Source organism: Prionailurus viverrinus, chromosome F1 (assembly GCF_022837055.1).
Source record: "Prionailurus viverrinus isolate Anna chromosome F1, UM_Priviv_1.0, whole genome shotgun sequence".
In the NCBI taxonomy this organism is placed as follows: Eukaryota; Metazoa; Chordata; class Mammalia; order Carnivora; family Felidae; genus Prionailurus; species Prionailurus viverrinus.
This window is the reverse complement of record NC_062577.1, coordinates 11301785-11329169: the sequence shown is the minus strand read 5'-3', so window position 1 is coordinate 11329169 and position 27385 is coordinate 11301785. Positions and strand designations below refer to the sequence as shown.

The window sequence follows — 27385 nt, the reverse complement described above, 5'->3', positions numbered from 1 at the left end:
ACTTCGGGGTGCCTGGGTGGCTCAAACCGACGCCAGGCTCCATACTGACAGCGCACAACCTGCTTGGGATTCTTCTTCTCTCTCTCAAAACAAACAAACAAACAAACAAACAAACAAACAAACATTTACAGGGGAAAAAAAGAACTGTATTTCACTAGAGTCATTCAAGAAATCCCATTAAGGAACACCTTCCATCCATGAAATGAATTAAAAGTGAACTGTAACTTTGCTAGCTCAAAGTTCACCATGAGGCAATATTCCAAAATCATGTGCAATGAACATCAACCAAAAAATCACATTCTATCCAGAAAACATAAAAAGGATAAAGACGTGAAAAAAATGAAATACCACCGAAGTATCTTCCTCTGCTACCTGTCTGAAGGCAGATGTGAGCATTCTTTCAAGTATGCTTTCTACTGCAGTACTGGAAACCCATAGGAGAATGTCTACAAGAAAAATCTTGCAGCTAAGAGTGCTGAAAAATCATTCCAGTACTTCAATGTCAATTTAAAAACTGGTAACAAACAGTTTAATAAACTCATTGAATCCAGTGTACCCATCCAAAACACAAGAAACACTTTCCACCCCGTCTTTCGTGATCAGTATGAAATAGCTTGAACTTCCTATTTAAAAAATGCTACGATTAATCCTAATGCCTATACCAACAGGAAGAAGAAAAATGATTACACTGAGGATCTTAAATACTGAATGCAGTGACTCCAAATTATACTTTTCTCTACAGGCATTTTTTCCCTCCCACTTTCTCTTAAATTCACTCTAACCAGGCTTTCATGCCTACCGCTCCACTGACACTACCCTTGTCAAAGTCATCAGTGACCACCACATTATTAGTTTCAATCCTCAGGCCTATCTTACTTGACCTTTCAGCAGAATCTGACACATTCAATTTATCCCTCCTCTTTTCAACTCATTGTTCACTTAGATCCTCCAGGGTACTTTTCCAATCACAGCTTTTTATGAGTTGGAAAGCCTGAGGACTTAGCTTCTGATTCTCTTCTCTTTTCTAACCACTCTTAGAATCCATTCTCCTCTGGTGGCCTCATCCAACCGCATCACTTTAAGTGCCTACTAATGACTGAAATTCATGTCTCCAAACCAGATCATCTCCTGTGGACTACAGACTCTTCCATCCAACAACCTACCCAACGGCTCCACTTAGATGTGTAACAACCTAAATCTAACGTGCCCCAAACCAAACTCCCTCATCTTTTCCCCCAATGCTGATCCATTTTATAGCTTCCCAATCAAAACTGAAGGAAACTCTATTCCTCTTGTTCAAGTCAAAAACTTTGGAGATAAATCTCATTCTTTTTCACATACGATATTTAATCCATCAGCATGTCAGCTTTATCTTCAAATACCTAAAAACCAACCACTTCTCATCATCTTTAATGCCACTCCTTGGTTTAAGTTACTATAGTTTGGTTATTATGATAGCATCTTAACTTCTACTCTTTGCCGCCCCCCCCCCCCCCATACACACAGACCAGTCTTAACAAACTACTTAGAATAACCTTTTAAAATTCAGGTGCTGTCATTCTCTTGCTTAAAACTATCTATTATCTTCCTGCGTCTCCCAAAGGCCCTGTAGGGTCTGTCTTCTGTTATGCTTCTAGCTTCATCTGGTCTCTCTCCATCCCTTATGTTCACTACAGCCACAGAGACCTCCCTGATCTTCCTCAAACACATCAGCCATATCCCTCTCCCCCGGCTTTTGTATTTGCTATTCTCTGAATCAGGAATTCACTTTTCCTCAGAAATCTTAATAGCTTGCTCTTACCTCTTCTAAGTCTTTAACTCAAATGCTCACCTAAGGGGCATTTCTTAGCCAACCAATTTTAAATGATCTCCATATCTCTTGGGAAATTACTTACATACCTTCCCTACTTGGCTTTTCTCCTCAGCACTGATCACCATTTAACATACTATATGGTATATATTAGTGGTTCCCTCCCAACCACAACGGAAGCCCCATGAATACAGGGCTTTTTGTCCATTTTTAATCACACTCTCTCCCTGTTTTGTAAACCCATGAGTCAGAACACAGCCTAGTATACCACAAGTGCTCAAGAAATGTTTGTTCAATGAATAAGTGAAAACCTGCTAACCTAAATAGTCATTTACCAATACTGCACATTTGAGAAATTATGGTATAACTTCTGTAAACACTGCTTCTAAGTAATTATACTGTCTAATTAGTCGAGCAAAAACATGGTAGAAAAGTAAAAAAAACTAGTAACTGCACTTATATTCTTTGTATCACAAGCACTTTTATTAAGACTTGAATTAAAAAATGTTAACCTCAGGGCACCCGGGTGGCTCAGTGGGTCGAGCATCCACTCTTGATTTTGGCTCAGGTCATGATCTCGAGGTTTGTGGGCTGGAGCTCAAGTCGGGCTCCACACTGACTGCACAGAGCCTGCTTGGGATTCTCTTTCCCTCTCTCTCTGCCCCTCCCCACCTCACAGTCTCTGTCTTTCTCTCTCAAAATAAATATTGTTAACAAACCTAATTTAAAAAAAAAAAAAACGTTAACCTTATTCGGTCTAAAGATGAGAAGTAGCTTATAAATGTAGAGATCCAGCAGCAATACTATCACTTAGGAACTTGTTAGAAACGTATCCAGGCCTGGGTGACTGGGTGCCTCAACTGGTTGAGGATCTGACTCTTGATTTTGGCTCAGGTCATAATCTCAGTCTCGGGATCAAGCCCATGTCAGGCTCCATGATGAGTGTGAAGCCTGCTTGAGATTCTCTCTCTCTGCCTCTCTCCCCTGCTTAAGGGGAAGGAAGGAGAGGGAGAGAGAGAGAGAGAGAGACAGACAGACAGACAGACAGAGAGAAGGAGGGAGGGAGGAAGGAATGTATGTAGGTCTCAACCGACCTAATGAAGTGGAAAACTCTGGGCAGTGGTCTCAGCAGTCTCTTTTAATAAGTTGTCCAGGTGACTGTGATGCATGCTCAAGTCTGAAAACTATTTTAAGGGAACTCCGGTACACTAACCCCAACTAAGGCCATTATTAAGTCTCCTCCTACCTCTGATGAAGTAGCTGATCCAAACGATGTTAGGGGCTTATTCCACGCACTGACTGAAGGTGGCTGTGGTGGACTAATGGGACCTACTAAAAAGAAGAAGTCACGGGAAATGAGACCATTAAAATTTAGAGCTCGATAATCCCTAACCTATTTTACCTTTTCTTTCAACAGTAGCCTGACAATAAAACAATGACTTTCACGATACACTTAAGAGAATTTTGTAGACCAAAATAAAATAAATAGATGTCCCCCGCAAACAGTGTACTTTTTTAATCAACACAAAATTGTGTCCATAAAATACGGCTGTTAAAAGTATAACACATTTGTTTTAGAAACAAAGCCTTCAAGAAAGGAAGCGAAGAAAAAAATTACTATTACTGCTTCTTACTAAGAAAAAAAAAAGGTGGCTAGGAAAATATACCAAGTGTATAAATGAAATTGAAAACAAACCTAATATTCTCATGCCATACCCCACCCGTCACTTCTCTGTTGAACTTACATTTCTTTGAGATGTCATTCAGCACAGCTGGTGGGGCCACCTTGTTATCCCATAATTCAGTTGTAAGTGTGCCATGTGACTGTGAGGTCTGGATGGATTTTCCTGTGGCTACGTAATCTGTGCCATTAGGTGTCTGAGCTGAAGGCAGTCTGATTGAAGGTGGTGGCTGTTTTGAAGACTGTGTCGTAGTTTGAAGTGGACTCTGGACTGGTTTATGAGTCTGGCCCTGAGTCTGGGCTGGTGCTGTGGGGGCTGAAGCAGAGATGGGGACGAGGGCTGGAGCTGAAGGTGGGGCGGGGACTAGGGTGGGGGCTGGGGCTGGGGTCGGGGTTGGGGTTGGAATCGGGGTTGGGCCGGCTGGGGCTGAGGCGGCTGGGGTTGAGGTTGAAGCCGGGGCTAGGGCAGAAGCAAGTATGGGAATGGAGGCTGAGGCGAGGATGGGCACAGAGGCTGGGGCTGAGGCTGGGGCTGAGGTGAGGATGGGGACAGAGGCTGGGGCTGCGGAAGAGACGGTAGCTGCAGCTGAGGTGGAGGGTGGGACAGGAGCGGAGGCCGCGGCTGGGAGTGGAGACGAGGCTGCAGTTAGGCCTGGGGCTGGGGCTGGGGCTGGGGCTGGGGCCGGGCCTGGGCCTGGGCCTGGGGCTGAGGCTGAGGCTGGAGCAGGAGCTGTAGCTGGAGACTGGGCCTGCTGGGGTCCTGTAGCTTGTTTTTTGGCAAATCTTGGAGGAAGCTTAGAAGTCTGACTTCTTCCCTTCTCATTTGCATTCTTTTTGTTCCAGACCTTAAAAAATTGTTAAGAAACATTTTTGTCAATAATGTAGCTGAAAGTTAACGGTCTATGAATATCTCTAACAAGATCTACTAATTTAGTCCCTTTAGTTTTCAAAATAGGTACTTGATAGAGCAAAAATATCAAAGCTGCAATGAGATTTTAAATTATGAAAACCCAAGATGTTACTAGGGACAAAAGACAAATATGTATTATACATTCTTGATATATAGTTTCATAATCTCTTTCACAATTCTAAAAGTAAAAAAATTAAGGAATTTTTCAGTGAATTCAACTGGCAGCAAAGTCTGCCCTGATCTGGGGTACCTGGGAGGCTCAGTCAGTTAAGCGTCCGACTTTAGCTCAGCTCATGGTCTCGAGGTCAAGAGTTTGAGCCCCGCATCGGGCTCTGTGCTGACAGCTCAGAGCCTGGAGCCTGCTTTGGATTCTGTATTTTCCCCTCTTTCTCTGCTCCTCCCCTGCTTGTGTGTTCTCTCTCTCTCAAATTTAAAAAAAAAAAAAAAAAAAAAAATCTGACCTGATCTGACAAAAAACTACTTACTGGCTTCGCTCAACTTACATCTGCCACAGAAATATTAATCTGTGGGTGTGCTGGGGTCTTATGCTATATAGGATACCATTTTTACCTTAAAAATTAATGAATGAATAGACAGACAAATGAGTGAATGACTTCTGAAAATATCTAGTCCCAAGGGCTATATTCGACTGAACTCAATATTACCATTCACATAGAATTTTTACAGTGTTTCTTGTTTTTGGGCCTTCTCGTTTGTTAGAGCTTATTATCACTAAGATCTATATGTTTTATTTATTTTTATCCTGTGTCAGCATTTGGCAAAATGGGTGTCTGGGTTGATTTAAATGGGATGACTTACCTTGATGCATACTGTGTGTTTAAATGAACTAGTTTAGATTATAATCAAAACTTTTACAGGTCAAGAATCTGCAATTTATTGTATCATGGCAGGTGTCTTCAAGAGCTTCCCAAGATAATTTAAAATTAAATAGCTCTGCCATGAAGTAAGATGGGACAAATAAGATGACCAGTACTGAAACATGAAACATTCCTGAATGAAAGATGGTCTTCTCTACGGCAAATAGTGAGCTACGGTGATTACATTCTATTTAACATTTACCTCAATTCTGGTTAAAAACAATTTAAAGTTGTGACAATCAAAGCCATTTAGAACACATGAATAAATGCAGCCTTGATATTATACGTAGATAGAAACCTTTTGATTATTTGCTAATATATTTTGGGCAACAATCTAAGTATCTAGTAACAAACTGAAACACTAAACCTGTATGATTTGTTCTTCCTTCTTTCGACGTTCCTCATCCTGTAAACGTTTTTGTTGTTTTTTGGAAACCACTTCCGTAAAACCATCATCATTCAAATTTGACTGGGGGTCTTCAACTACTGTTACTTCAGGATGGTCGTCAATTATAACAACACCTATGGGTACGGAAAAAGATTTAAAATGATATTTTCTGTTTTTCAAATGAAAAGATAAACACATGTTTAATCCAATAGGAAAGAAAGAAAGAAAGAAAGAAAGAAAGAAAGAAAGAAAGAAAAAGAAAGGAAGAAAGAAAATAAAAGAAAGGCAAAGCAAAAATCTCGTTTTGATAATCCACAGTATAACCTAATTCCCAAACCATAAAGTAGCCATTTGTTACTAAGATTTGAAGAGACTTAATAGATACATGATTTCATAAATAAGGTTAAAAATTTTTTTTGACTTTTTGAAGTCCCTGAATGATATGCATCTTTTTTTCCCCCAGCAATACAGTGGTGTTATCTTTTAAAACATTCTACTATCTTAGTCAAATCACAGAACCTCTACTTCTCCCAGGATCCAATCTGTATCGTGCTATACTCATCTACATAGCACTTTACTTGTATCTAACCATTCTAAGAGGTGGATATTACTATTGTTTTCAAAACACGAATAAACTCTCGAGAAGCTGACATGCTAAAGGTGAGCTGGTGAATAGCCAAGCTGGTCTTATGACTCTTAATGCCTGTTTTATGCAGACCATTGTCTACAACGTGTAGTTGGTTAAAAACAAACAAAATATATGTGAAAGTTCTACGTGAATGTAAAGTAGCACAGATGTATGCCAAGTCATAACCTTGCAGATTAGTAATTCAAGATGTATTTTCAACTCATTGTCCAACTAACAATTATTTGGGCTATCTTCTTTATACATCCTAGAAAGTGTAAGAAATCTAGATCTCTTAAGTTTATTTACTTATTATTTTAGAGGGAAAGAGCATGAGTGGGGGAGAGGGGCAGAGAAAGAGAGAGGAAGAGAATCTCAAGCAGGCTCCAACATGGGGCTCAAGTAACCTTGAAATCACAACCTGAGGCGAAATCAAGAGTCGGATGCTCGACTGACTGAGCCAGCCAGGCGCCCCAAGATCCCTTAAATTTAATATTTAAAAGAAAACTTAAAATAGGTCAGGCAATGCAACTTGTGGTTGCAGGTATGTTTCCAAAATAAATATAACAAAAGGGTGAGGCTGGGAAGCCTGGGTGGCTCAGTCGGTTAAGCATTCGACTTCGGCTTAGGTCATGATCTCATGATTCAGGAGTTCAAGCCCCACATCAGGCTGACTGCTGTAAGCCCTGAACCCGCTTTTGGAGCCTCTGTCCCCATCCCCATCCCTGCTCTTCCCCCACTCATGTTCTCTCTCTCACAAAAATAAACATTTAAAAAAAGGGGAGAGTAAGGCAATTCAAGTAAGTTATGTTAATTTGTAAAAAATATACATCTTAATTGGGGAACACAAAACAAAAATATGAATTTGCTTGGGAATGATACATATACAACTCAGAAAGGTGATAACCTGTGAGGGATGGCAAGAGGGTATCATCAGGGAGTGGTTTGTCGGGAATCCACTTGCAAACAATTCTCTTTACATAGCTAAAAATTTCCACTTATGTGAATAGTGACAGGAAAACAAAAATACTAAGACCGGCTCCCACTTTTTAAAACCTATTACTGTTCTTGTTTTTCTTTTTTACAAAATTTTAAGTAATCTCAGGGACGCCTGGGTGGCTTAGTCAGTTAAGTGTGTGATTGACTTTTGATTTCGGCTCAGGTCATGATCTCATGGTTTGTGAGTTTGAGCCCTGTGTAGGGCTGTGTGTTGACAGTTCAGAGACTGGAGTGTGCTTTGGATTCTGTCTTTCCCTCTCTGTCTGCCCCTCCCCTGCACATGCTCACTTGCTCTCTCTCTCAAAAATAAACATTAAAAAAATAATAATACAATAATGTAAGTAATCTCTACACCCAACGAACGTGTGGTTTGAACCCACAACACCAAGGTCAAGAGTTGCACGCTCCACTGACTGAGCCAAACTGGCACCCCATGTTATTTTGCTTTTCTAATAAAACCTTGATTGGCTCTGATTTATCCATGATACTTCTACTATGTGGGGTTTTAAGTCCTTTACAAGATTAACTCTAAAATGGAACAGCACTCATTTCAATGAAAGGTCTTAGACAAGTCACTGGATGCCGTGCACTCCATTACATCACAGTGGTAAAGAGACCTTCAATTGTAAGTTCATCTCAGTCTCCCGCTTAGACTACATCGTGTGGGTGTAAAGCTTTTCTTCATAGCCATGCCATCACTCATTACTTTAATTTTCTTGCCAAAGAGCTTTTTTAGAATCCTTTGAAGAACTCGTTTGCCCAACTACAGGCAACATCTATAGAAATCTGAATAATACTTTGTTTTCAACACCCTGTTCTTACCTGGTGCTTTGTAACATTTTGGGCTAAAGAGAAATTACTTAAATGTTATTAGGAAAACAACCTAAGGATGAGTGTATCTTAATGAATTTTAAAGATGAATAGCCTGGGTGCCTTCGTGGCTTAGTCAGTTAAGCAGCCAACTCTTAACTTCAGCTCAAGTCATGATCTCACAATCGTGAGACAGAGTCTCACACTGGGCTCTGTGTTGGGAGTGAAGGCTGCCTAAGAGTCTCTTTCTCTCCCCTCGATCGTGTGTGCGCTCTCTCTCGAAAAATAAAAATGAATAGCTCAATTTCCAACCACCAATTCAGAAATACAATGGAGTTCTCACCTTTTTAAGTCTTAAGCCAATAATATAATAGTTCTCTGGAAGACGGAAAACTGGTAAACAAGTATTTGGGAAGATAAATCTGCCATATTTTGTGGACTTTTTATAATCTTCATTTGTCATTTTGCAAATACGGTGTTTAGGCTCTCCTCTCTCTTACGGACCACCACAAGGCTGGCATCCAAACTTCCTGCGGGTCTACTTTGTTCTCTGTGTATCAGTGCTTTTTAACTTGAGTGCTATCAGCATTTTGAGCTGCCCGTCCTGTGCACTCTGGGAAGTTTAGCAGCACCCTGGGCCTATACCTACTAAGATGTCAGTAGCATGCAGCCCCCCTGCTATGACAAAATGTTCTCCAGAGATTGCCAGACATCCCCCGGGGTACAAAAATCACTGCTGTTGAGAACCACTGCTTTACATAATCTAACTAAAAAAAAAATTTTTTTAATATAACTTATTGTCAAATTGGTTTCCGTAATCTAACTAAAAATTCTTAAACACACGACTAAACCAAGTTTCTTTCTTTCCTACGTGAATCCTAAAATGGTACTCTAGAACAGTAATTCTCAAATATCTGCTTACATCAGAATCACCTGGAGAACTTGTTAAAACACAGACTGCTCCAAGAATTTCTGATTCAGTACATCTGAGGTAGATTTTGTATTTGTCACAAATTTCTAGGTGATGCTGGGACCACATGTTGGGAGCTATTGATTTAAAAACGATAATGCCAAGGGCCTGGGCCCAAAGAGTTTCACAGTTTAAATGACCATTAAATAGAAGAAAAGTCTAGTCTTTATTTTTAATACTGGAATAATAGTACTTAACTTTCCCATTATTACTATGTGGTCTTAGCAGATCTCAATTTTACACAATACTCCCTGCTTAAGTCTCATCTGAATGAATGGCAAATATGGTAAAAATACAGGTGTATTCCTTGTTAACTTCCTCACCAAATATTTTCTTATTACTAGTGTTATTCTTCGCACTTGATATCCTTTTACTTCGTGGCTTTCTGAAAGTATTTACCCAGAGCAACACTGCCTCCCATCCTAATATTTATTCTGTATTCACCATATCTTAGAAACCATATTTATAAAGCATACAGAACAGAATTAAGATCTTTGTTTTCTATGTTTTCCTATACCTATTTGGCAAGGTAGAGTGGTTAATTTTCCCATTAACCTTTTTTATGAAGAATAGTGAAACCCTGTGGATTATCTTTAACAAGAACTTTGTTAAGTATTCAAGGCTGTGCTAAAACCTGGTGTTACGTTAGTTCATTTTATCAATTAGTGATTCATAATCAGCCTCTGTCTCCACCTTGTAGGCCCAATTCTGGCCTCCTTTAATTACAGTGTCCACTTAAACGTAGCAGATGATATATAAATAAAAGGAACCTAAGACATACTTGCATAATTGTTGAGATCAAACTGTGACAGTGCATCTGCTTTCTCTTTGGGTTTTTTGGGGCCTGATTTGGGGTCTTCTCTTTTTTTCCCTGTCGAATCTTTGGAGTTCTTCTGTCCTGTACCATTTGGTGCTCCTTCCTGGTGGTGTGCAGAGCTGCCATTGACGGGATCAACAATAGTTGTGCCCGCAGACTGGTCATCAAATGGCCTATAAAACAGTAATTTGAGTTATTACCACCTCCACATAACCGAACAAATGAAAAACGATTACTGGCCGTTTATAAGTTTAATGTAAGAAGAAACAGTGGGACAGAAGACTCTAACTCTAAAACCAGCAAGACTTAGTGACTTTTCTTGAGTACAATGTCACTAAAACTGAGCTTCCCAATAAAGGAGATGGACTAGCTCCCATGAGTTCCTTCCAGGAATTAAACTCTAGAGTCCCAATTGTGCCCTGAAGGTTCTTATTGTGTCTATCATGGTATAAATAAGCTAATCAATATTGTTTATAGCAGAAAGTTTATGATACAAACTAGTCCAGAGGATTCACTACTGGATCTTCTCCACAAGAGGGCAGCATATGAAAATTTTAAAAAGCACTGCTTACGTGTATTTTTTTAAAAGTTCAATCAGACTTACACATTAATGTAAGTACATAAAAAACCACTTTTAATTCAGAAATATTTCACAATCCAATGCATTTCTATAGTTTTTGTTTCCTATCAAATTTTATTCTTGGATTTGTTTATTTAAATTTATGAAAATACACCACAGAAAATGGGTTCACTAATTCATCTTAGCCATTGGTATCACTTGAGATAAAAGCTTACCAAGTGCTTGGCACAAAGCATGACCTCAAATATTAGAAGAAAATCGTTTCTTATAAACGGGACTTGTTGAAAATACTGCCTTTAACTACAACCAATCAGTAACTGCTATATCTGCACGTTCAAAGTTGTTACTATCTACATGGCACGAAAGTCTTAAGTTGTTGAGATCTGCATTACACAAAAACCAGATCAAGATTTCCCTTGAGTATTATTACTCAAAACTCTAATAGTTTGGTTATAGTCAGTAACTAAACTGCGGCTACGTATGTTATCCTAATTCTTTTGACCTTCTAAAGGGAGGTTCAAATTCTGTGTTAAGAAAGTACTCAGGAAACACAGTTGGTCATACTATTTCCCTAAAATTTTTCTAAGTTATCAGAAAGCAAAAATATTTTCATTGACGGATGCAGTAATCTGAAATGCTAAGCATATTGTAACTAACCAATGCAGATGACTATAGTAATTATCTGAATAAATTTCTTATCAGCTCAGGCTCCAAAGCTAGGAATTTGGTCAAAAACCAGGACATACTATAATAATAGTTGGTTACTATATACCAGATATGTTATGCAATTCACAAATGTCATGTCTGTAATGTTTACCAATGCTTGTAAGTACTATTACTTTCTCTCCATTTTAGTGGAGAGGAAGGAGAGTTTTATACAGGAAGTATCAAAACCTACATTTAAAACTAGGCAAATAAATGAAATCAATCACTCGATCAATAAAGGTAGGCATGCTGCTACTGTAATTTTTCCTAATATTAAATAAACTGATAATTTATTATAAACATTTTAATATTTAAAAGAACAGAAAAAGCTTAACACAGTTTAGGAAAACTGTTTTAAAATAAATCCAAAGATATTTATGTTATTGGTGGCCTTGGTGATTGGGCAGGACTTTGCTTTCTGGGCCTTTATCCAGCTGGATTATTTATTGTAGGTTTGCAACTCAAGAGGAAAATATAATTTATTCTTAAGGTTCAACATTCACTTCCTAGCAACCAGTACAGAGCGATAAAACATATGGTTAAAACGTATTCATTTAAATCGCAGAGGACACGTACAAGCACCAGAGTTTTGCAAAGAAAACCCCAAAAAGAAAGGAGGGCTGCGTGTCATCTAGAAGATGACTTACCAACAGGAAGACAATATGCAGGCCCTTCTCTAAGTGTGAAGACTCTCCTCCCAAAGCTGCAAAGTCCTAAGAGGACTCTTCTGGAAAATAACAACTTAGGAGGCAAAGACTCCGGAGACCATTAACCTCTTTTGCTCAAGCACCCTTACGCTCTGAGAACAGACCAAAAAACTGGGGGAGAACAATGTCTGGGTCCTCTGTCTAGACTGGCTCCTCTGCTCAGTTCAACTTTCAGCTTCTTTAAAGGAACACAAGTTGATTACACTGAAGCCAAAGTACTCACCCTCGCTTCCCACTTTTTGATGGCGGCCCACTTCTCCTTTCATTTCTAGGACCTGAGAAATTCCTTCCAGATTTGGGTGGACCGCTGTTGCCGCGCCGATTCTGGCGATCTACGCCAGGTCTCTGGCTAGAAAAACTTCTCTTTGCTATTTCCCTTTTTGGAGGTAAAGCATTCTCTCCGGTCTTTACAACTGCTTGTGCATTCAAATCAGCATTTTTTTTTTCATCTCTTTCACGCCTCTCATTGAAATCACTGCTTTCAGAAGCTGTTTCCCATTCCTCATTTGCCTGATCTGAAGAGTTCTGATTAGATAAGTCTGGTGTCTTGTTTCCAGAAATCTCCCCAGCAGGATTAACTGGTTCTTGAACGACATTATTAACTGGGCCATTTGTGGGCACTGCCACCTCGTTGGTTTTTGAAGCAGCCTCCCTCTCTCTGAGACGTCTGAATCTAGGTGGCTTGTCTTGTCTCGGTGGCCGGGTAGGACGTTGTCTTCGGGGCCTCTCTCTAGCTGGGTCAAATTTTCGCTCAAATTTTGGAGGTCGTTTATCTGCTGGTATAGGAAGAAACTGCTCATGCCTTCTTGGTGGCTCTTCATCGTCTGGCTTAGGAGCTTCTACCTGCCTTGGGTTCCACTGATTGTCCCGATAAGCAGGTCTTCGGATGGTGGAAGGGCGTGATGGCCGACCTGCAGGATCCCTTCCACCGCGTCGGAATGTTCCCCCTCTGCCTCGCCGTGTAGGCTCTCCCTTAGGAAGGAACCCTGGTTTAGATTTATCATCATCCCTCACATAAGGTTTTTCTAGAGGTCTATTATCTATTCGGATGTGATTTTCAGGCTTGAAAGAAGACTGAGGCTTCATGGGCTTTTTGTTTTCAGAACGCTCCTCTCTTTTGGGAAGTTTACCTTTGCTTAAACTATCCTTGTCACTTGCACTTTCATGAATTTCACTGTCTGTGTCAGTCTCTGAACCTCGCTGTCGTCTCCTTTTGGGAACGACTTCAAAATCGGAGCTCTCACTTCGTGTTTCACTTTCTTCTCGCTGTCTGAGAGGTCCTGAGGGCACATGCTCTGTCCGTGGCTTACTGTCTCTATACTGAGGATAATCTCGAGTGTGCCCTCTCCCACCACGGCCACGCCCTCCATAAGAACCTCTATAGCTCCGGCCCCTGGAATAGTATTCGCCTCGGCCTCGACCTCTGTACCCTTGATCTGGAAACCAATCTCTATCTCTCGCTTCTTTCCAATAGGTCCTAGGGGGTAAAGTGGATTCTTTTTTAACTGCTGGTCTTGAATCTGGTCGAGGCCTCTCTACAAGGTCTTTGCTACCAACTTTCTCAGGTTGTTTTTCTTCCTTGACTGTTGGTGCTGTGACAATCTGTGGGTTTACAGTTTTAGCCACAGGCTCTACCTCAACACTACTTACAGGTTCTGAGGGCTTCTCAGCATCTTGAGGTGGCTTTTGAACCAAAGTTGAAGTTTCTGTTGAAGGGAATTTCTCTGGTTCTGGTTGAGGTGGTGGTAGAGCTGACTGTGGCTGAGTTGGCGCAGCAGGCGGTGGGACTGGAGGGACAGGATCTTTCTTTTCCGTCTTCTCGGGTTTTACAAGTTTCTCAGGGACCTTTTCTCCCTTTTCCCCTTCTTTCTCCTTCCGTTGCTCTCGTTCCTCTTTCATATCTCTAAGTATTGGTTTTTTAATGGGACCCGATCTTCTCACAGGCCTATCACTACCCTCTTCTCTTCTGTTGGAGCTTGGCCTTGGGCCCCAACGAGTTTCCGATTTGGATTTATATAGTTTTTCAGGTTTTGGTCCTTCAGAAGATCGTATAAAGCCATCCTTCTTTGGTTTTTCCTCAGTCCTTTCTGTTGGTTCCTTTGGATCAGTGCATCTGCTGGTTACTTTAGGAATGCTTACGGATGGCTCACTTCTTTGCTCCTCTGACTTTTGAGTATGGTTAGAGCCATGGGAAACACTTCTTTTCCGGGCAGGCTGACTTTCCGCTCCAGCCGAAATCCGCTCTTCTGGAGGAGTGGATACAGGTTTTTGATCAGGAACATCAAAACAAGCAGACTGATTATTTGTGTCAGTATGGCGAGGTCTAATGTCTTCCACAGATCTGCTTAAAAACTTTTGTACTTCTGTCTCATTTGATTCTCTGACAAAGTCTGCTTTTGGATGAGCCTCTAATTGACTGTGTTCTACAGGATAAGCAGCAGTAATCGGTTCCGGATCCAGTGAGGCTTCAGGCCTAAAATAATGAGAATTCAGAGGCATCGCTATCAACGCAAAAACTCTTTTGCATAAGTGTACAGCAAAACAACCTCTCTAATTATACATGTAAATGAGGGGCGCCTCGGTGGCTCAGTCTGTTAAGCGTCCAACTCTTGGTTTTGGTACAGGTCATGATCTCACGGTTCATGAGATCAAGCCCAAAGCTGGGCTCCCCTCTGACAGCATAGAGCCTGGTGGAATTCTGTCTCTCCCTTTCTCTCTACCTCTCCCTGGCTTGCGCACACATAGCTCTGTCTCAAAATAAATAAACCTTAAAAAAAAAAAAAAAAGTAAATGGATCCTAATCATAAAAAACATTTAAAAAGGATCCTAAACTTTGTCTCCTTTAAAAGGTTAGTGCATCATTATTCATAATCGCCAAGAGGTGGAAACAACCTTAAATGTCCACTGACAGACGAATGCATTAAGAAAATGTGGTGTCAGCATGCCTGGTGTCTTAGTCAGCAGAGCATCCAACTCTTGATCTCAGCTCAGGTCTTGATTTCAGAGTTGTGAGTTCAAGCCCCGTGAAAAGAAAATGTAGTATATACATATATATACATACATGGAATATATATACATAAATGGAATATTCTGTGCTACCAAATGGACAAGAATGTTATGTTAAGTGAAATAAATCAATCGCAGGGCAAACACTGCAGGATTCCACTTATATGAGTATATAATATAATCAAACTCATCCAATCATAAAACAGAATGGTGATTGCCAGGGCCTAGGAGGCAGTAAGATGCAAAAGTTCCTATAAGATGCAAAAGTTCTACAAATGTGCTGTAAAACACTGTACAATATTGTTAACACTGTACTTAGAGTTAACAATATTGTACAAACACTTAAAAATTTTGTTGAGAGTAGATACAGTATGTTTTTTCCCTCTCATTTGAAAACAAATGAACTTCATAAGAAAAAAGAAGTTTAGGCTATGCTGATATGAAGTATTTATTTATTTAAATGATTATTCAATTTTAGAGAGAGAGAGCAAGAGAGCGAGCATAAGCGAGCAGCGGAGAGGCAGTGGGGGAGGTGGGGAGCAGGGAGAGAGAGGATTCAGAACAGGCTCTGTACTGACAGCAGAGAGCCTAATGCAGGGCTCGAACTCACAAACCCGGAGATCATGATTTGAGCCAAAGTTGGATGCTTAACTGACTGAGCCATGCACGTGTCCCATGCTGACGTGAATTCCAAGACTAAGAATTTCCACCTATAATTATAATCGAAGACTATCCCAGAGTAGGTCTATCTTCCCCGATTAATCAGAATGATAAAGCATCACAAAATACACTCCCTTGAAAACGCAGAAGTTCTAACTTCATAGCTATCAATTACTATAGATCACCAACTGTCTGCTACTTCAAAGTATCTTAGTGTTTATTTTTTAGGTAGGCTCCACGCCCAGCATGGAGCACAGCACAGGGCTTGAACTCATGACCCTGAGATCAAAACCTGAGGTGAGATCATGAGTTGGCTATCTAACCAACTGTGCTACCCAGGCGTCCCCAGGTTCCCCTAAAGGATCTTTGTAAATTAGTATTTATCCTTCTCTCGGCATTAGAAAACTTCCACAAGATACTGATAATCAAATGTCTACCATTTCTCATCAGTGGAAAAACTATATCAACACTTTAGCTAGACTACGTATCAAGTATCTAATCAACAGTAGAAACTTGCCAATTTTAACATTCAACACTGAATTTCAGTATTTAATTCAGTGTACAGAACTAGGTGACAAAATGCTCTAAATACAGAAATGACAGAAAAATAATGCATGTCCAAAAATGAAATGACATACACTACATGGGAGGAAATCAGATTTGTGGCTCAGTCCTAAACCAGGATGATCTTCAGGGACACTACCTACTTTTCATTTTACCACAATATTCAGTTTAGTCTGTTAATTTCTACCATTACCTTGCATCCTCAGGTTCTTCTGTTGCCTTGGGAGCAGTGGCCTGTTGAGGCTCCGTATGAGGATAGGGATCCGACCCCCACATCACACGAGGTTCAGAGAGGGAGACTGCATGATCTCTTGCAGATCGTGCTATATGCTCAAATGACTCAGAACTGTTTGGTGATCCTTCCATTTGCTCTCTTCTCATTAATGGCTTGGGAGGAATCATTCCTTTACAAAAGGTCAGAAAAAGATGGGGAAAACAATCACTATACACACAGAATCTGGGTTATTAATTACTATTGGGACTCTCTATACTTGAGCTACAGAAATACTTTTTGCCAAGTTAAAGTGATGAACTCAAGAAACGATCAGTGAAAATTACACAAGTTTTTCTGTGAATGAGATACTTATTGTTGCTATTAAATAGATTTAAGAATTGAGGAAGTGAAACAAAACCACAATAGCAGCTTATTTTTACTTTAAAGGAAGAAAAAAAAGCCTATAAAAATCAGGTAACACATGATGCCTCTATGCATGTAAATAAAAAACACAGAGGATTACGCCAACAGTGACAGACTTCCAGAGCAAATATTTCCTATAGAAAATTCCATTAATACAGTTTACTCAGTTGATCAATAATGCTATCAATTATTAAATTTTAAAATTGCAGTATATATTTTAAAATTAAGGCATGACTCTCGATATTTTTATATTATGATCATACCCATAATCTTCCTCGGTATCATTTTGGTAATGTACTATCTGGATTTATTCTGATAGATTCCACACAAGACTGCTAATTCACTGGTTTTCAGCTAACTTATGTGAAAAGTCCAGTGTCAGGTGGAGAAAATGGAAAAGCTGGAATACAGAATATATGACAAAATTCAAATGCTTAAGCACTCCAAAGAATGAAAACAATTTAGCAAATAACAGAAAGCATGATTTAAGACTCAAAAAATGTTTAAATAATATTTACAAAACTGAAAATAACTAGTGTCTTGGCCTTATCACACCGTTGCTACAGTGTCTGCCTTTAACTCATCTGTGTGCAAAGTTACAGAACTTCTGATTAAAAATCTAGGCACCCTATTTTAAATTCTTACTCCATTATAGCTCTTAAAGGAATTAAGGGTACAAATGGGAGGAAGATGAAAACCTTTGGTCTCGCAGAGCTACAAGTGAGCCATGAGACAACCTCAATTTCAACTTACCAGGATGAATGGGCGGAATATCCATAGCAGGTCTACCTGATATCATTCGAGGATCCATGTATGACTGCATCATGAGCCACCTTGGGTCAAAACCCATAGAAGCCAAATGCTGAGGGTGAGGCTGCATGGGCTGGTAAAGAGGTCTGTGTGGTGGGGGAGGGACCGCACCGCTAGATGGCTGTGAAGGGACTGCCTGTGGAAGGACACCTTGCTGCTGCTGCTGCTGCTGCCACTGCTGCTGTTTCATCTGTTCCTGAAAGAGCAGGATCACAAATCCAGATTTTAGGTCCATGTAATAAATTAGTATAATCAATCATATCAAAAAATAATGGGCTTTTTTGAATTCTTCAGGGAAAAGAATTCGAAAGACATTTAACAAAGAGAGGTGGTGACACAAAAGAACCAAAGAGAAGTTAGGACACGTTGCCTTAAACTTAAGAAATTAATCAGGAAGGAAGAAACCACTCATTAATTAGACTGCAGAAATTGTTTCCTAGAAAGGAAGATGGGGTCTATAAATGAAGTAGAGGGGGGAAAATGACACAGAAGTTTTTGGTAATATCCATTAGCAACAAACTTTTATTAAAAAGGGAAAGAATTTCAGGGAAAACTTGTGTCCTTTTTGTATTTTAGGTTTCATGTTATACTCAGAGTATTGAACAATAAACCTTTTCAATCACACATACATGATACAATGTTTTTGTTGTTACCTGCTGTCGCTGGAATCGAGGCGGTAAAGACTTCTGAAACTGTTTAAAATAACCAGATAATACAGCAGGCCGAGGCTGAGACCCTGATTCTGGCTCTGTTTCATGTGCCACTTGCGTGGTCTCTTTTTCACTGCGATTGCTGTCTTGTCTAATGAAAACTGGGTCATCCTCTGTCCAAAGAAAAGGTGAAAAATAACTATACTCATCTATGAGACTTAACAAACACATGATGTGTGCGCTGCAGTGAAATTACTAGATTGATATATTAAAAAGGTTAAGAAGAAAGCATCCTCAACAGTCCAGAAAACTATCCTATACTCTCATACTGGTAGCCATCAATGAGATTTACATTAACAAAACCTTACATTTCCTCAAGGCTAGATAAGCAAGAAAGAGATTCGTAAGAAAGAAAACAGGCCCAAATGCTTTACCGAGCAAAAATTTGTATTTGATATTTTGTGATAATAAAATATTTCAAATATGACGTATTTCCCATTGTTTCAATAAATATCAATCCTGTCAGTATTTACCTGTGGCTCACTAGGACTTATGTGAAAACACAAATGGCCTAAACTTAAATAACAACACAATAGTTTTTTGATCAACAGACTACTAGGAAAAAGGAAGCCAATCAAAGTCTGACAACAGAGTGATCACCAGCTATCTTCAAACATATAAATTATTATTCTATGTACAGTATATATCACGAATGATACCAAAAAGAACTATACACATACTTACTAAATAAATAACAATTTTGGATTCTAAAGAAAACCAGAGCCATATTTGTTCTAGAGAATGCCATTTGTCACAATTACAAAGCCAAGTTCATTATGAATTCTTTTCTCACAGAACTAGGGATGAATTTTAAAACAAAATTTATTTTGCCAGTGTAAAAATCATGCTCTAAAGAATCACAAATCACATTTTATTGTTGGCATACATTTGACATTAAGTGTTGTAAAAGGGAAAATAAAATATTGGAGAGAAAAAAAGAGCCAAGTAGATTCAATGCTTAAAACCAAAAGGGTACATCACGCTGAAAAACTTAGCAAAAATTAAATTGCCATCATAGAATATATATGAATAAAAATAAAAACGCCATTAAATAATGATTAAAAAGTATAAATAATTTGCGTCGGTATAGTCCTCACTGACAGTTAAATCAATCGGGTGAATACATGTATTCACTGGCAGAACAAGGACTAAAATATGAATTTCCTTATTTCAAATCTATACTCCTTTCTCATCATCTGTTAATGAGATTCTCTGAGGTTGTTCTCTTTTAGCATCCATTAATATTAAAGTATGCCAATGATGGGGTGCCTGGGTGGCTCAGTTGGTTAAGTGTCTGACTTCAGCTCAGGTCACAATCTCACAATTCTAGAGTTCATGCCCCGCACTGGGCACTCTGCTGTTAGGAAAGCCTGCTTCAGATCCTCTATCTCCCCCTCTCTCTGCCCCTCCCCTGAGCATATGTGTGCACATGTGCATGCACGCTTGCTCTCTCTCAAAAATAAATATTTAAAAATAAAGAAACAAAATGTTTCAATACAATAAAACCAACTAAACACAAAAGACATGAAATGACAGAAAAGGAGGGGCAAAAATGGAAAGAAGGCATATAAAAAGCCAATAATACCAAAAGGTCAGAAATAAGTCCCCTCTAATCAATATTTACTTTAAATGGACCTTCAAAAAAGGATAAACATACATGATCTAACTATATGTTATCTGTAAGAAACTCACTTAAGATCCAAGGACAAAAAGGGATTGAAAATGAAAGTATGAACAAAGATATTCCATAGAAATAGTAACCAAAAGATCAAGGTGGCTATACTAGTATCAGACAAGACTGGCTTTGAAATAAGTTTTACAAGACAAAGGATATTACATACAAAGGTTCAATGCAGCAAGATACAGCAATTACAAATATTTACACATATTTAATATATGTGTGTGTCTCTAACAACAGGCCATGAAAATATATGAAGTAAAATACTGAAATAGTTGAAGGGATAAACAGACTGCTCTACATTTACATTTGGACACTCAATAATGAATAGAATAACCAGACAGAAGGCAAGTTAGGAAACCAAGGACTAAACACAATAAACCAACCAGATCTACAGAACACTCTAACAAACAGTCAACACATTCTTTTCAAGTGCACGTAAGACATTTTCCAAGATAGACCCTATGTTAGGCCACAAATCAATCAACTGTTGAAAGACTTAAAATGATAAATCTCATAGGAAGTATTTTCTCTGACTACAATGAGATGAAGTTAGAAATCAAAGAGAGAAGAGAAACAGGAAAAGTCACAGATCTGTGGAAATTAGACAACACACTTTTTTTTAAGTAGGTTCCATGCCCAATATGTGGCTCGAATTCATGACCCTGAGACCAAGAAACAGTTGCCATGTTCTACTAACTGAGCCAGCCAAGTGCCCCTAAACAACACACTCTTAATCAACTAAGACGTCGAAGAATAAATGACAACGGAAATTAGAGAATACTTAAGATACGAATGAAAACAAAACCACAACATACCAAAGCACACAGGACATGGCAAAAGTGGTGCAAAGGGGGGATATTGACCGGTATAAATGCTTACATTAAAAAAAAGATCTTCAATCCAAAACCTAGTATTACAATGTAAGGGAAGAGAATAAGAATAAAGTAAACCCAAGGTTACTAGAAGAAAGGAAATAAAGGATCAACACAGACATCCACAACAATGAGAATAGAAAAATTGAGAAAAGTAATGCAGCTAAATAGTGGGTTCTTTGAAAAGGTCAACAAAATTGATAAACCTTTAACTAGGAAGATTCAACTTATTAAAATCAGAAATAGAAACTGGGACATTACTACCAATTCTACAGAAACAAAAAGGATTATGAGAGTATTATGGGCAGCTATATACCAAAATAGGATAACCAAGATGAAATGAACAAATTCCTAAAAACATAAGCTTTGTAGTCCCTAGTATACTAATAACGTATGACCTAAAAAAGAAATTACGAAAACAATTCCATTTATAATAGCATCAAAAAATATAAAATGCTTAAGAATGAAGCATGGAGGTGAAAGATTTGCACAATGAAAACTACAAAATATTGCTTAAAGAAATTGAAGAAGACATAAATGGAAACATATCCCATGTTCACAGATTGGAAGACTTAACATTGTTAACATTATCAATACCACCCAAAGCAACCTACTCTCAAAATCTTAATGGCATTCTTTACAGAAGTAGAAACACCCATCCTAAAATTCACATAGAATCTCAGGGAACCCAGGATAGCCAAAACCATCATGAAAAAAAAGGTAACAAAGATGGAAGACTCACATACCTGGATCTAAAAGTATACTAGAGGGGTGCCTGGGTGGCTCAGTCAGGTAAGTGTCTGACTGCTTTTTTATATGTTTGTTTATTTTAAGAGAGAAAAGAGAAAGCACTCCCATGTGAGCATGAGCAGGGGAGAGGAAGGCAGAGGGAGGGAGAGAATCCCAAGCAGGCTCTGTGCTGTCAGCATGACATGGGGCTCAACCCCACAAATCGTGAGATCATGACCTGAGCTAAAATCAAGTGTCATATGCTTAACCAACTGAGCCACCCAGGGCCCCAAGTGTCTTACTCTTGATTTTGGCTCAGGTCAAGATCCCAGGGTCATGGGTTTGATGGACTCCATCCTGAGCATGAAGCCTGCTTAAGATTTTCTCTTTCCTCCCTCTGTCCCTCTCTCCCACTCACATGTTCTCTCTCTTTGAAATAAAATAAAAATAAAAGCATACAGTAGTAAAAACAGTATAATACTAGCATAAAGTCAGGCAGAAAGGCCAATGGGAAAGAATTGAGACCCCAAAATAAACCATCGCATACATGGTTGAATGATTTTAGAAAAGGCTGCCAAGGGGCACCTGGGTGGCGCAGTCGGTTAAGCGTCCGACTTCAGCCAGGTCACGATCTCGCGGTCCGTGAGTTCGAGCCCCGCGTCGGGCTCTGGGCTGATGGCTCAGAGCCTGGAGCCTGTTTCCGATTCTGTGTCTCCCTCTCTCTCTGCCCCTCCCCCGTTCATGCTCTGTCTCTCTCTGTCCCAAAAATAAATAAACGTTGAAAAAAAAAAATTAAAAAAAAAATTAATGAGTGATTATCTTTAAAAAAAAAATTAATGAGTGATTCTCTTTAAAAAAAAAAAAAAGGCTGCCAAGACCATTCAATGGGGGGAAAGAATAGTCTTTTCAGCAAATGGTACTGGGAAAACTGAATATCCACATGCAAATGAGTAAAGCTGTACCCTTACCTAACAAAATGTACAAAACTGAACTCAAAATAGGTCAAAGATGTAAATTTAAGACAAAGCTATAAAACCCTTAGAAGAAAACACAGCAAAAGCTTCATATTAGATTTGGCCATGACTTCTTAGACTTCACACCAAAGGCAGAGACAACAAAAAAAAGACGGATTTCATGAAAATTTTAAAGGTTTTTGTGTGAAAAGAATATCCAGAGTGAAAAGGCAACCTATGTAAAGGGAGATGATATTGCCATATCACATATCTGATAAGGGATTAACATCTAGAATGTATAGCCAACTCCTAAAACTTGACAATCTGATTCAAAAATGGACAAATGACTTGAACATTTCTCCAAAGATATACAACTGGCCAACACACACACGAAAAGATAATAATACGTGGCATCACTAACTGGGAAAAGGCATGGTGAAACTACAATGAGATACCACCTCATACTCATTAGAAGGCTACTATCAAAAAAATCCCAGAAAGTAACAGATGTTGGCAAGGACATGGAGAAACTGGAACCCTTGTACACTATTGGTGGGAATATAAAATGGTGCATTTGATGTGAAAAACAGTATAGTAGTTCCTCCAAAAATTAAAAATAGAATTCCCAGATACTACAGCAATTCCACTTCTGAGTATATAAAAAAAATTTTTTTTTCAACATTTATTTATTTTTGGGACAGAGAGAGACAGAGCATGAACAGGGGAGGGGCAGAGAGAGAGGGAGACACAGAATCGGAAACAGGCTCCAGGCTCTGAGCCATCAGCCCAGAGCCTGATGCGGGGCTCGAACTCACGGGCCGCCAGATCGTGACCTGGCTGAAGTCGGACGCTTAACCGACTGCGCCACCCAGGTGCCCCTCCACTTCTGAGTATATAATCAAAAGAAATGAAAGCAGGGTCTCAACAAGGTCTTTGGATACTCACATTCACAGGAGTGTTCAAAATAGGTAAAATATGGGATCAACCAAAGTGTCCATCAACAGATAAAGAGATAAACAAAATGTGGTATATATAGGTAATAGATTATATACTTAAAAAGGAAGAAAATTCTGCAATAAGCTTTAATATGGAAGAACCTTGAAGACATTATGCTAAGTGAAATAAGCCCATCACAAAAAAGACAAATACTGTAGGGTTTTGTGCATCTGAGGCACTGAGAACAGTCAACATCATAGAGACAGAAATCAGAATAGGGGTTGCCAGGGGCTGAAGAGAAAGGTGAATAGGGAACTGCTGTTTAATAGTACAGAGTTTCAGTTTTACAAGATGCAAAGAATTCTGGAGATGGATGGATGGTGGTGATGGCTGGACAACACTATGAATGTATTTAATACCACTAAACTGTACAGCTAAAAATTGTTAAGATGGTAAATTTTATGTTACATATATTTTACCATAATAAAACAAACTGAGGAAAAAAGGATAATAAAGTATCCAATACAATTCAACTTCTACTTAAAAAAAAAACTCAATCACTCTCATCTGGATTACAGACCTGTATTAAAAATACACAGGGGTGTCTGGGTGGCTCAGGTGGTTAAACATCTGACTCTTAGTTGCGGACCATGTTTATGAGTTCAAGCCCCACGCCAGGCTCTGAGCTGACAGTGTGGAGCCTGCTTGAGATTCTGTCTCCAAAATAAATAAACTTAAAAAAAATACACAAACATCCACACCAGAGGTAATATGAAGCCTCGTAAGTTTCTATAAGAACAAACAAGACTAGCATACCTTTACTACAGGTGTTTTCACTTTCTGGTTTCTCTACCACAGGCTCTAAAGTAGGTTCTTTGTGTTCGATTTTCTCCTCCACTTTCTCCCTTTCTTTCTTCTCCGACTCACATTCTTTTTCCTGTTCCTTGATCTTTTGCAGTTCTTTTTCCTTTTCCTGCTGCCGTTCCAGTTCTTTCTCTTTTTCTTGCTTTCTTTCCTTTTCCATTTCTCTCTGTTTTTCCTGCTCTCTCTCCAGTTCTTTCTCCTTCTCCTGTTGCCTCTCCCTTTCTTTTTCCCTCTCCTTCTCTCGCTCCCGTTCCTGTTCTTTTTCAAGTTCTTTCTCGCGCTCTCTTTCTTTTTCTCGCTCCCTTTCTCTAATCTCCTCTGGAGATGGCTGTTTGTCCACTATGCCAAGCTTTTCATCCAACCGTTTCAGTTTCTCTGCACACGCTGCCTTCCTTTGCTCTTCCATTCTTCGCTCTTCCTCTTCGCGCCGTTTCCGAGCACGTTCCACTGCGGCAGAAAGTTCTGACTGCTGTCTTCTTCTTTGCTTCCATATTTCATCTTCATCCGGTACTTGCTGCTTGGGGGGGAAAGGGCCTGGTCTTCCAGGTACTGCCTGTCGGTCTGGAGGAGGATGCTGCAACATTATGATAAATTATCAGGTGAATATGACAAATCTATTTCCGACCAACACTGGACTTCTGACATGAAGGGGGCAGGAAAAACTCCACAAAATGTCACAACTATTCCTGATAAGACACGCACATTAAAATGCAAACAAGAAGCAACATGGCAAAAATATTAAATTCAGATAATTCCCCAAACTAAGACCAGAATAATTAATCTAGCCATCTAACATTTACTGCGCATGCACCTATTTATTGTGGCAGACATTACTGCTCACTCAGAATTTGTTGAATAAAATTAGAAGCTGTCACAACATGAATTTCAAAATCTAAATTTAGACACAAAGGAAATTTAGAATGTGAGCACTTTTCAGAGCACCAACTGTCAGAGATGGAATGCCTAAGGAGGGAGAAAAGTCCATAAAGATGCAAAACTGTGTCACATGAGCCCTGAGAATATAAAGGTACCATTACAGGGAAAAAACACACCCAGAGACGCTAGGTGAAGAAGAGGAGACCCCCCCTACTGCTGACATGTCAAAGGAGGGAAGATTCCTAGAAATCAGCCTGCACAGATAGAATTTTCTCCCTTTAAACTGAAAGATCTAGAAATGCATACCTAGAACCCATAGTGAAATGTGGGAGATCACGTGAGAGATTTTTATGTTTTAATGATTTACGTTTCAATCGATGTGTTCTAAAACCACTACAGTCACTGCCAGCAACTATGCAGAAATAAGCAAAATAAAAAGAGCACCTGAAAGTCTGAAATATTAAGGAGCTAAAAAAAGTTGTCTTAAAAATACTGATTTTAGTACCTAGTAGGGGAAAGAAACCTTAAAAACCATGTAACCAGTCAGAATCCTCACAAACGAGAAAATAACAGTACGACAAAAACACTGGGCTATATAAAAAAATATGATCCAGACTCTATCATTTACTAACAGTACTGACTTAGGCAAACCACTTTATCTTTCTGGTGTTTAGTTACTTCATCTCCAGCTCAGAGATAAGCTTCAAACATAAAATTATACAAAAGTACCTACTTCACGCAGTAAACTTAAAGAACAATCATTTTTTAAAAAGCAACTTCATTGAAATAGAATTCACATAAAATGTGAGGCACATATTTTAAATGCAGGTCGGAGGAGTAGGGACAAATGATACACTTGTGTAACTACTGTCCCGATCAAGACACACAGCATTTCTGGGGTGCATGGGTGGTTCAGTTGGTTAAGTGTCCGACTTCAGCTCAGGTCAGGATCTCACGGTTTAAGTGTTCGAGCCTCACACTGGGCTCTCTTTGCTGTCAGCATAGAGCCCGCTTCGGATCTTCTGTCCCTCTCTCTCTGCCCCTCCCCCACTTGTACATACACTCTCTAAAAAATAAACACTGGGGCGCCTCGGGGGGCTCACTGGGTTGAGTGTCCAACTTCAGCTCAGGTCATGATCTCACAGTTCGTGAGTTAGAGCCCCGCGTCAGGCTCTGTGCTGACAACTCAGCCTGGAGCCTGCTTCGGATTCTGCGTCTCCCTCTCTCTCTGCCCCTCCCCTGCTTGTGCTCTCTCAAAAGTAAACAAACATTAAAAAATTAAAATAAATAAAATAAACACTTAAAAAAAAAAGAGACAGAACATTTCTTCACTCCTCTGTCAGTACAGTGCCCCGACCCCAAAAAACCACTGGTCTACTTCTTGCAGCATAGAGCAGTTTTACCTTTCCTAGAGTTTCATATATATGGATATATCAAGTTATATTTTCTTTTGTGTCTGGCTTCTTGTGCTCAGGATGATAGTTTTGAGGTGTCTATCAGTAATTTGGTCCATTCTATTGCTGGACAGTATTCCATCATAGGCACATCACTTCATGTGGGACGGACACGTGGACTGCTTCTAGCTTTTTAACTATGAATAAACAGCTATGGACATTCATGCCTAAGTCTTTGTGTAAATGTATGTGTTTTCATTTCTCTTGGATAAATACCAAGGAGTGAATCTGCCAGAGTCACATGTTACGTATGTGTTTCACTACATAAGATAATATCAAAATGTTTTTCAAAGTGATTACAAGGTTTTACAGACCCGCCAGCAACATACGAGGGTGCTAGCTGCTTTATACCCTCACCGACATTTCATGTCACCAGTCTTTTAAATTTTGGATCCATAATAAAATCTCACTGGGGTTTTAATTTGCATTTCCCTGGTGGTAAAAGATACTGAACATCTTGAGGCGCCTGGGTGGCTCAGTTGGTAGGCATCCTACTCTTGATTTCAGCTCAGGTCATGATCTCACGATTGTAAGATTGAGCCCTGCACTGGGCGTGGAGACTTCTTAAGATGGTCTCTCTTTCTGTTCCTTTGCCCCTCTCCTGCTTGCACACTCGCTCTCAAAAAGAAAAAAAAAACCAAAAACAAAAAAACCAAAAACAAAAAACTGAACATCTTTTCATGTGGTTATTGGCCATCTGTAGATCTTGTTTTGTGAAGTGAACGTTCGAATCATCTTGTTGGGCTATTTGTC

The 27385-nt window shown here is 39.4% G+C and overlaps 1 protein-coding gene across 4 annotated transcripts in view; it reads right to left on the bottom strand.

Moving 5' to 3' along the window:
- Positions 1-27385, bottom strand: part of PRRC2C (proline rich coiled-coil 2C) — a 97632-nt gene that overhangs the window by 26140 nt on the left and 44107 nt on the right. For all 4 annotated transcript variants that reach the window (XM_047840230.1, XM_047840232.1, XM_047840231.1 and 1 more), the window contains exons 12-20: positions 24255-24876; positions 18211-18380; positions 17501-17753; positions 16304-16514; positions 12104-14353; positions 9853-10061; positions 5647-5801; positions 3556-4336; positions 3057-3142 (exon numbers count right to left, since the gene is read on the bottom strand). In XM_047840230.1, the coding sequence (XP_047696186.1) occupies positions 3057-3142; positions 3556-4336; positions 5647-5801; positions 9853-10061; positions 12104-14353; positions 16304-16514; positions 17501-17753; positions 18211-18380; positions 24255-24876 (4737 nt within the window). The remainder of the gene's footprint in view (positions 1-3056; positions 3143-3555; positions 4337-5646; positions 5802-9852; positions 10062-12103; positions 14354-16303; positions 16515-17500; positions 17754-18210; positions 18381-24254; positions 24877-27385) is intronic.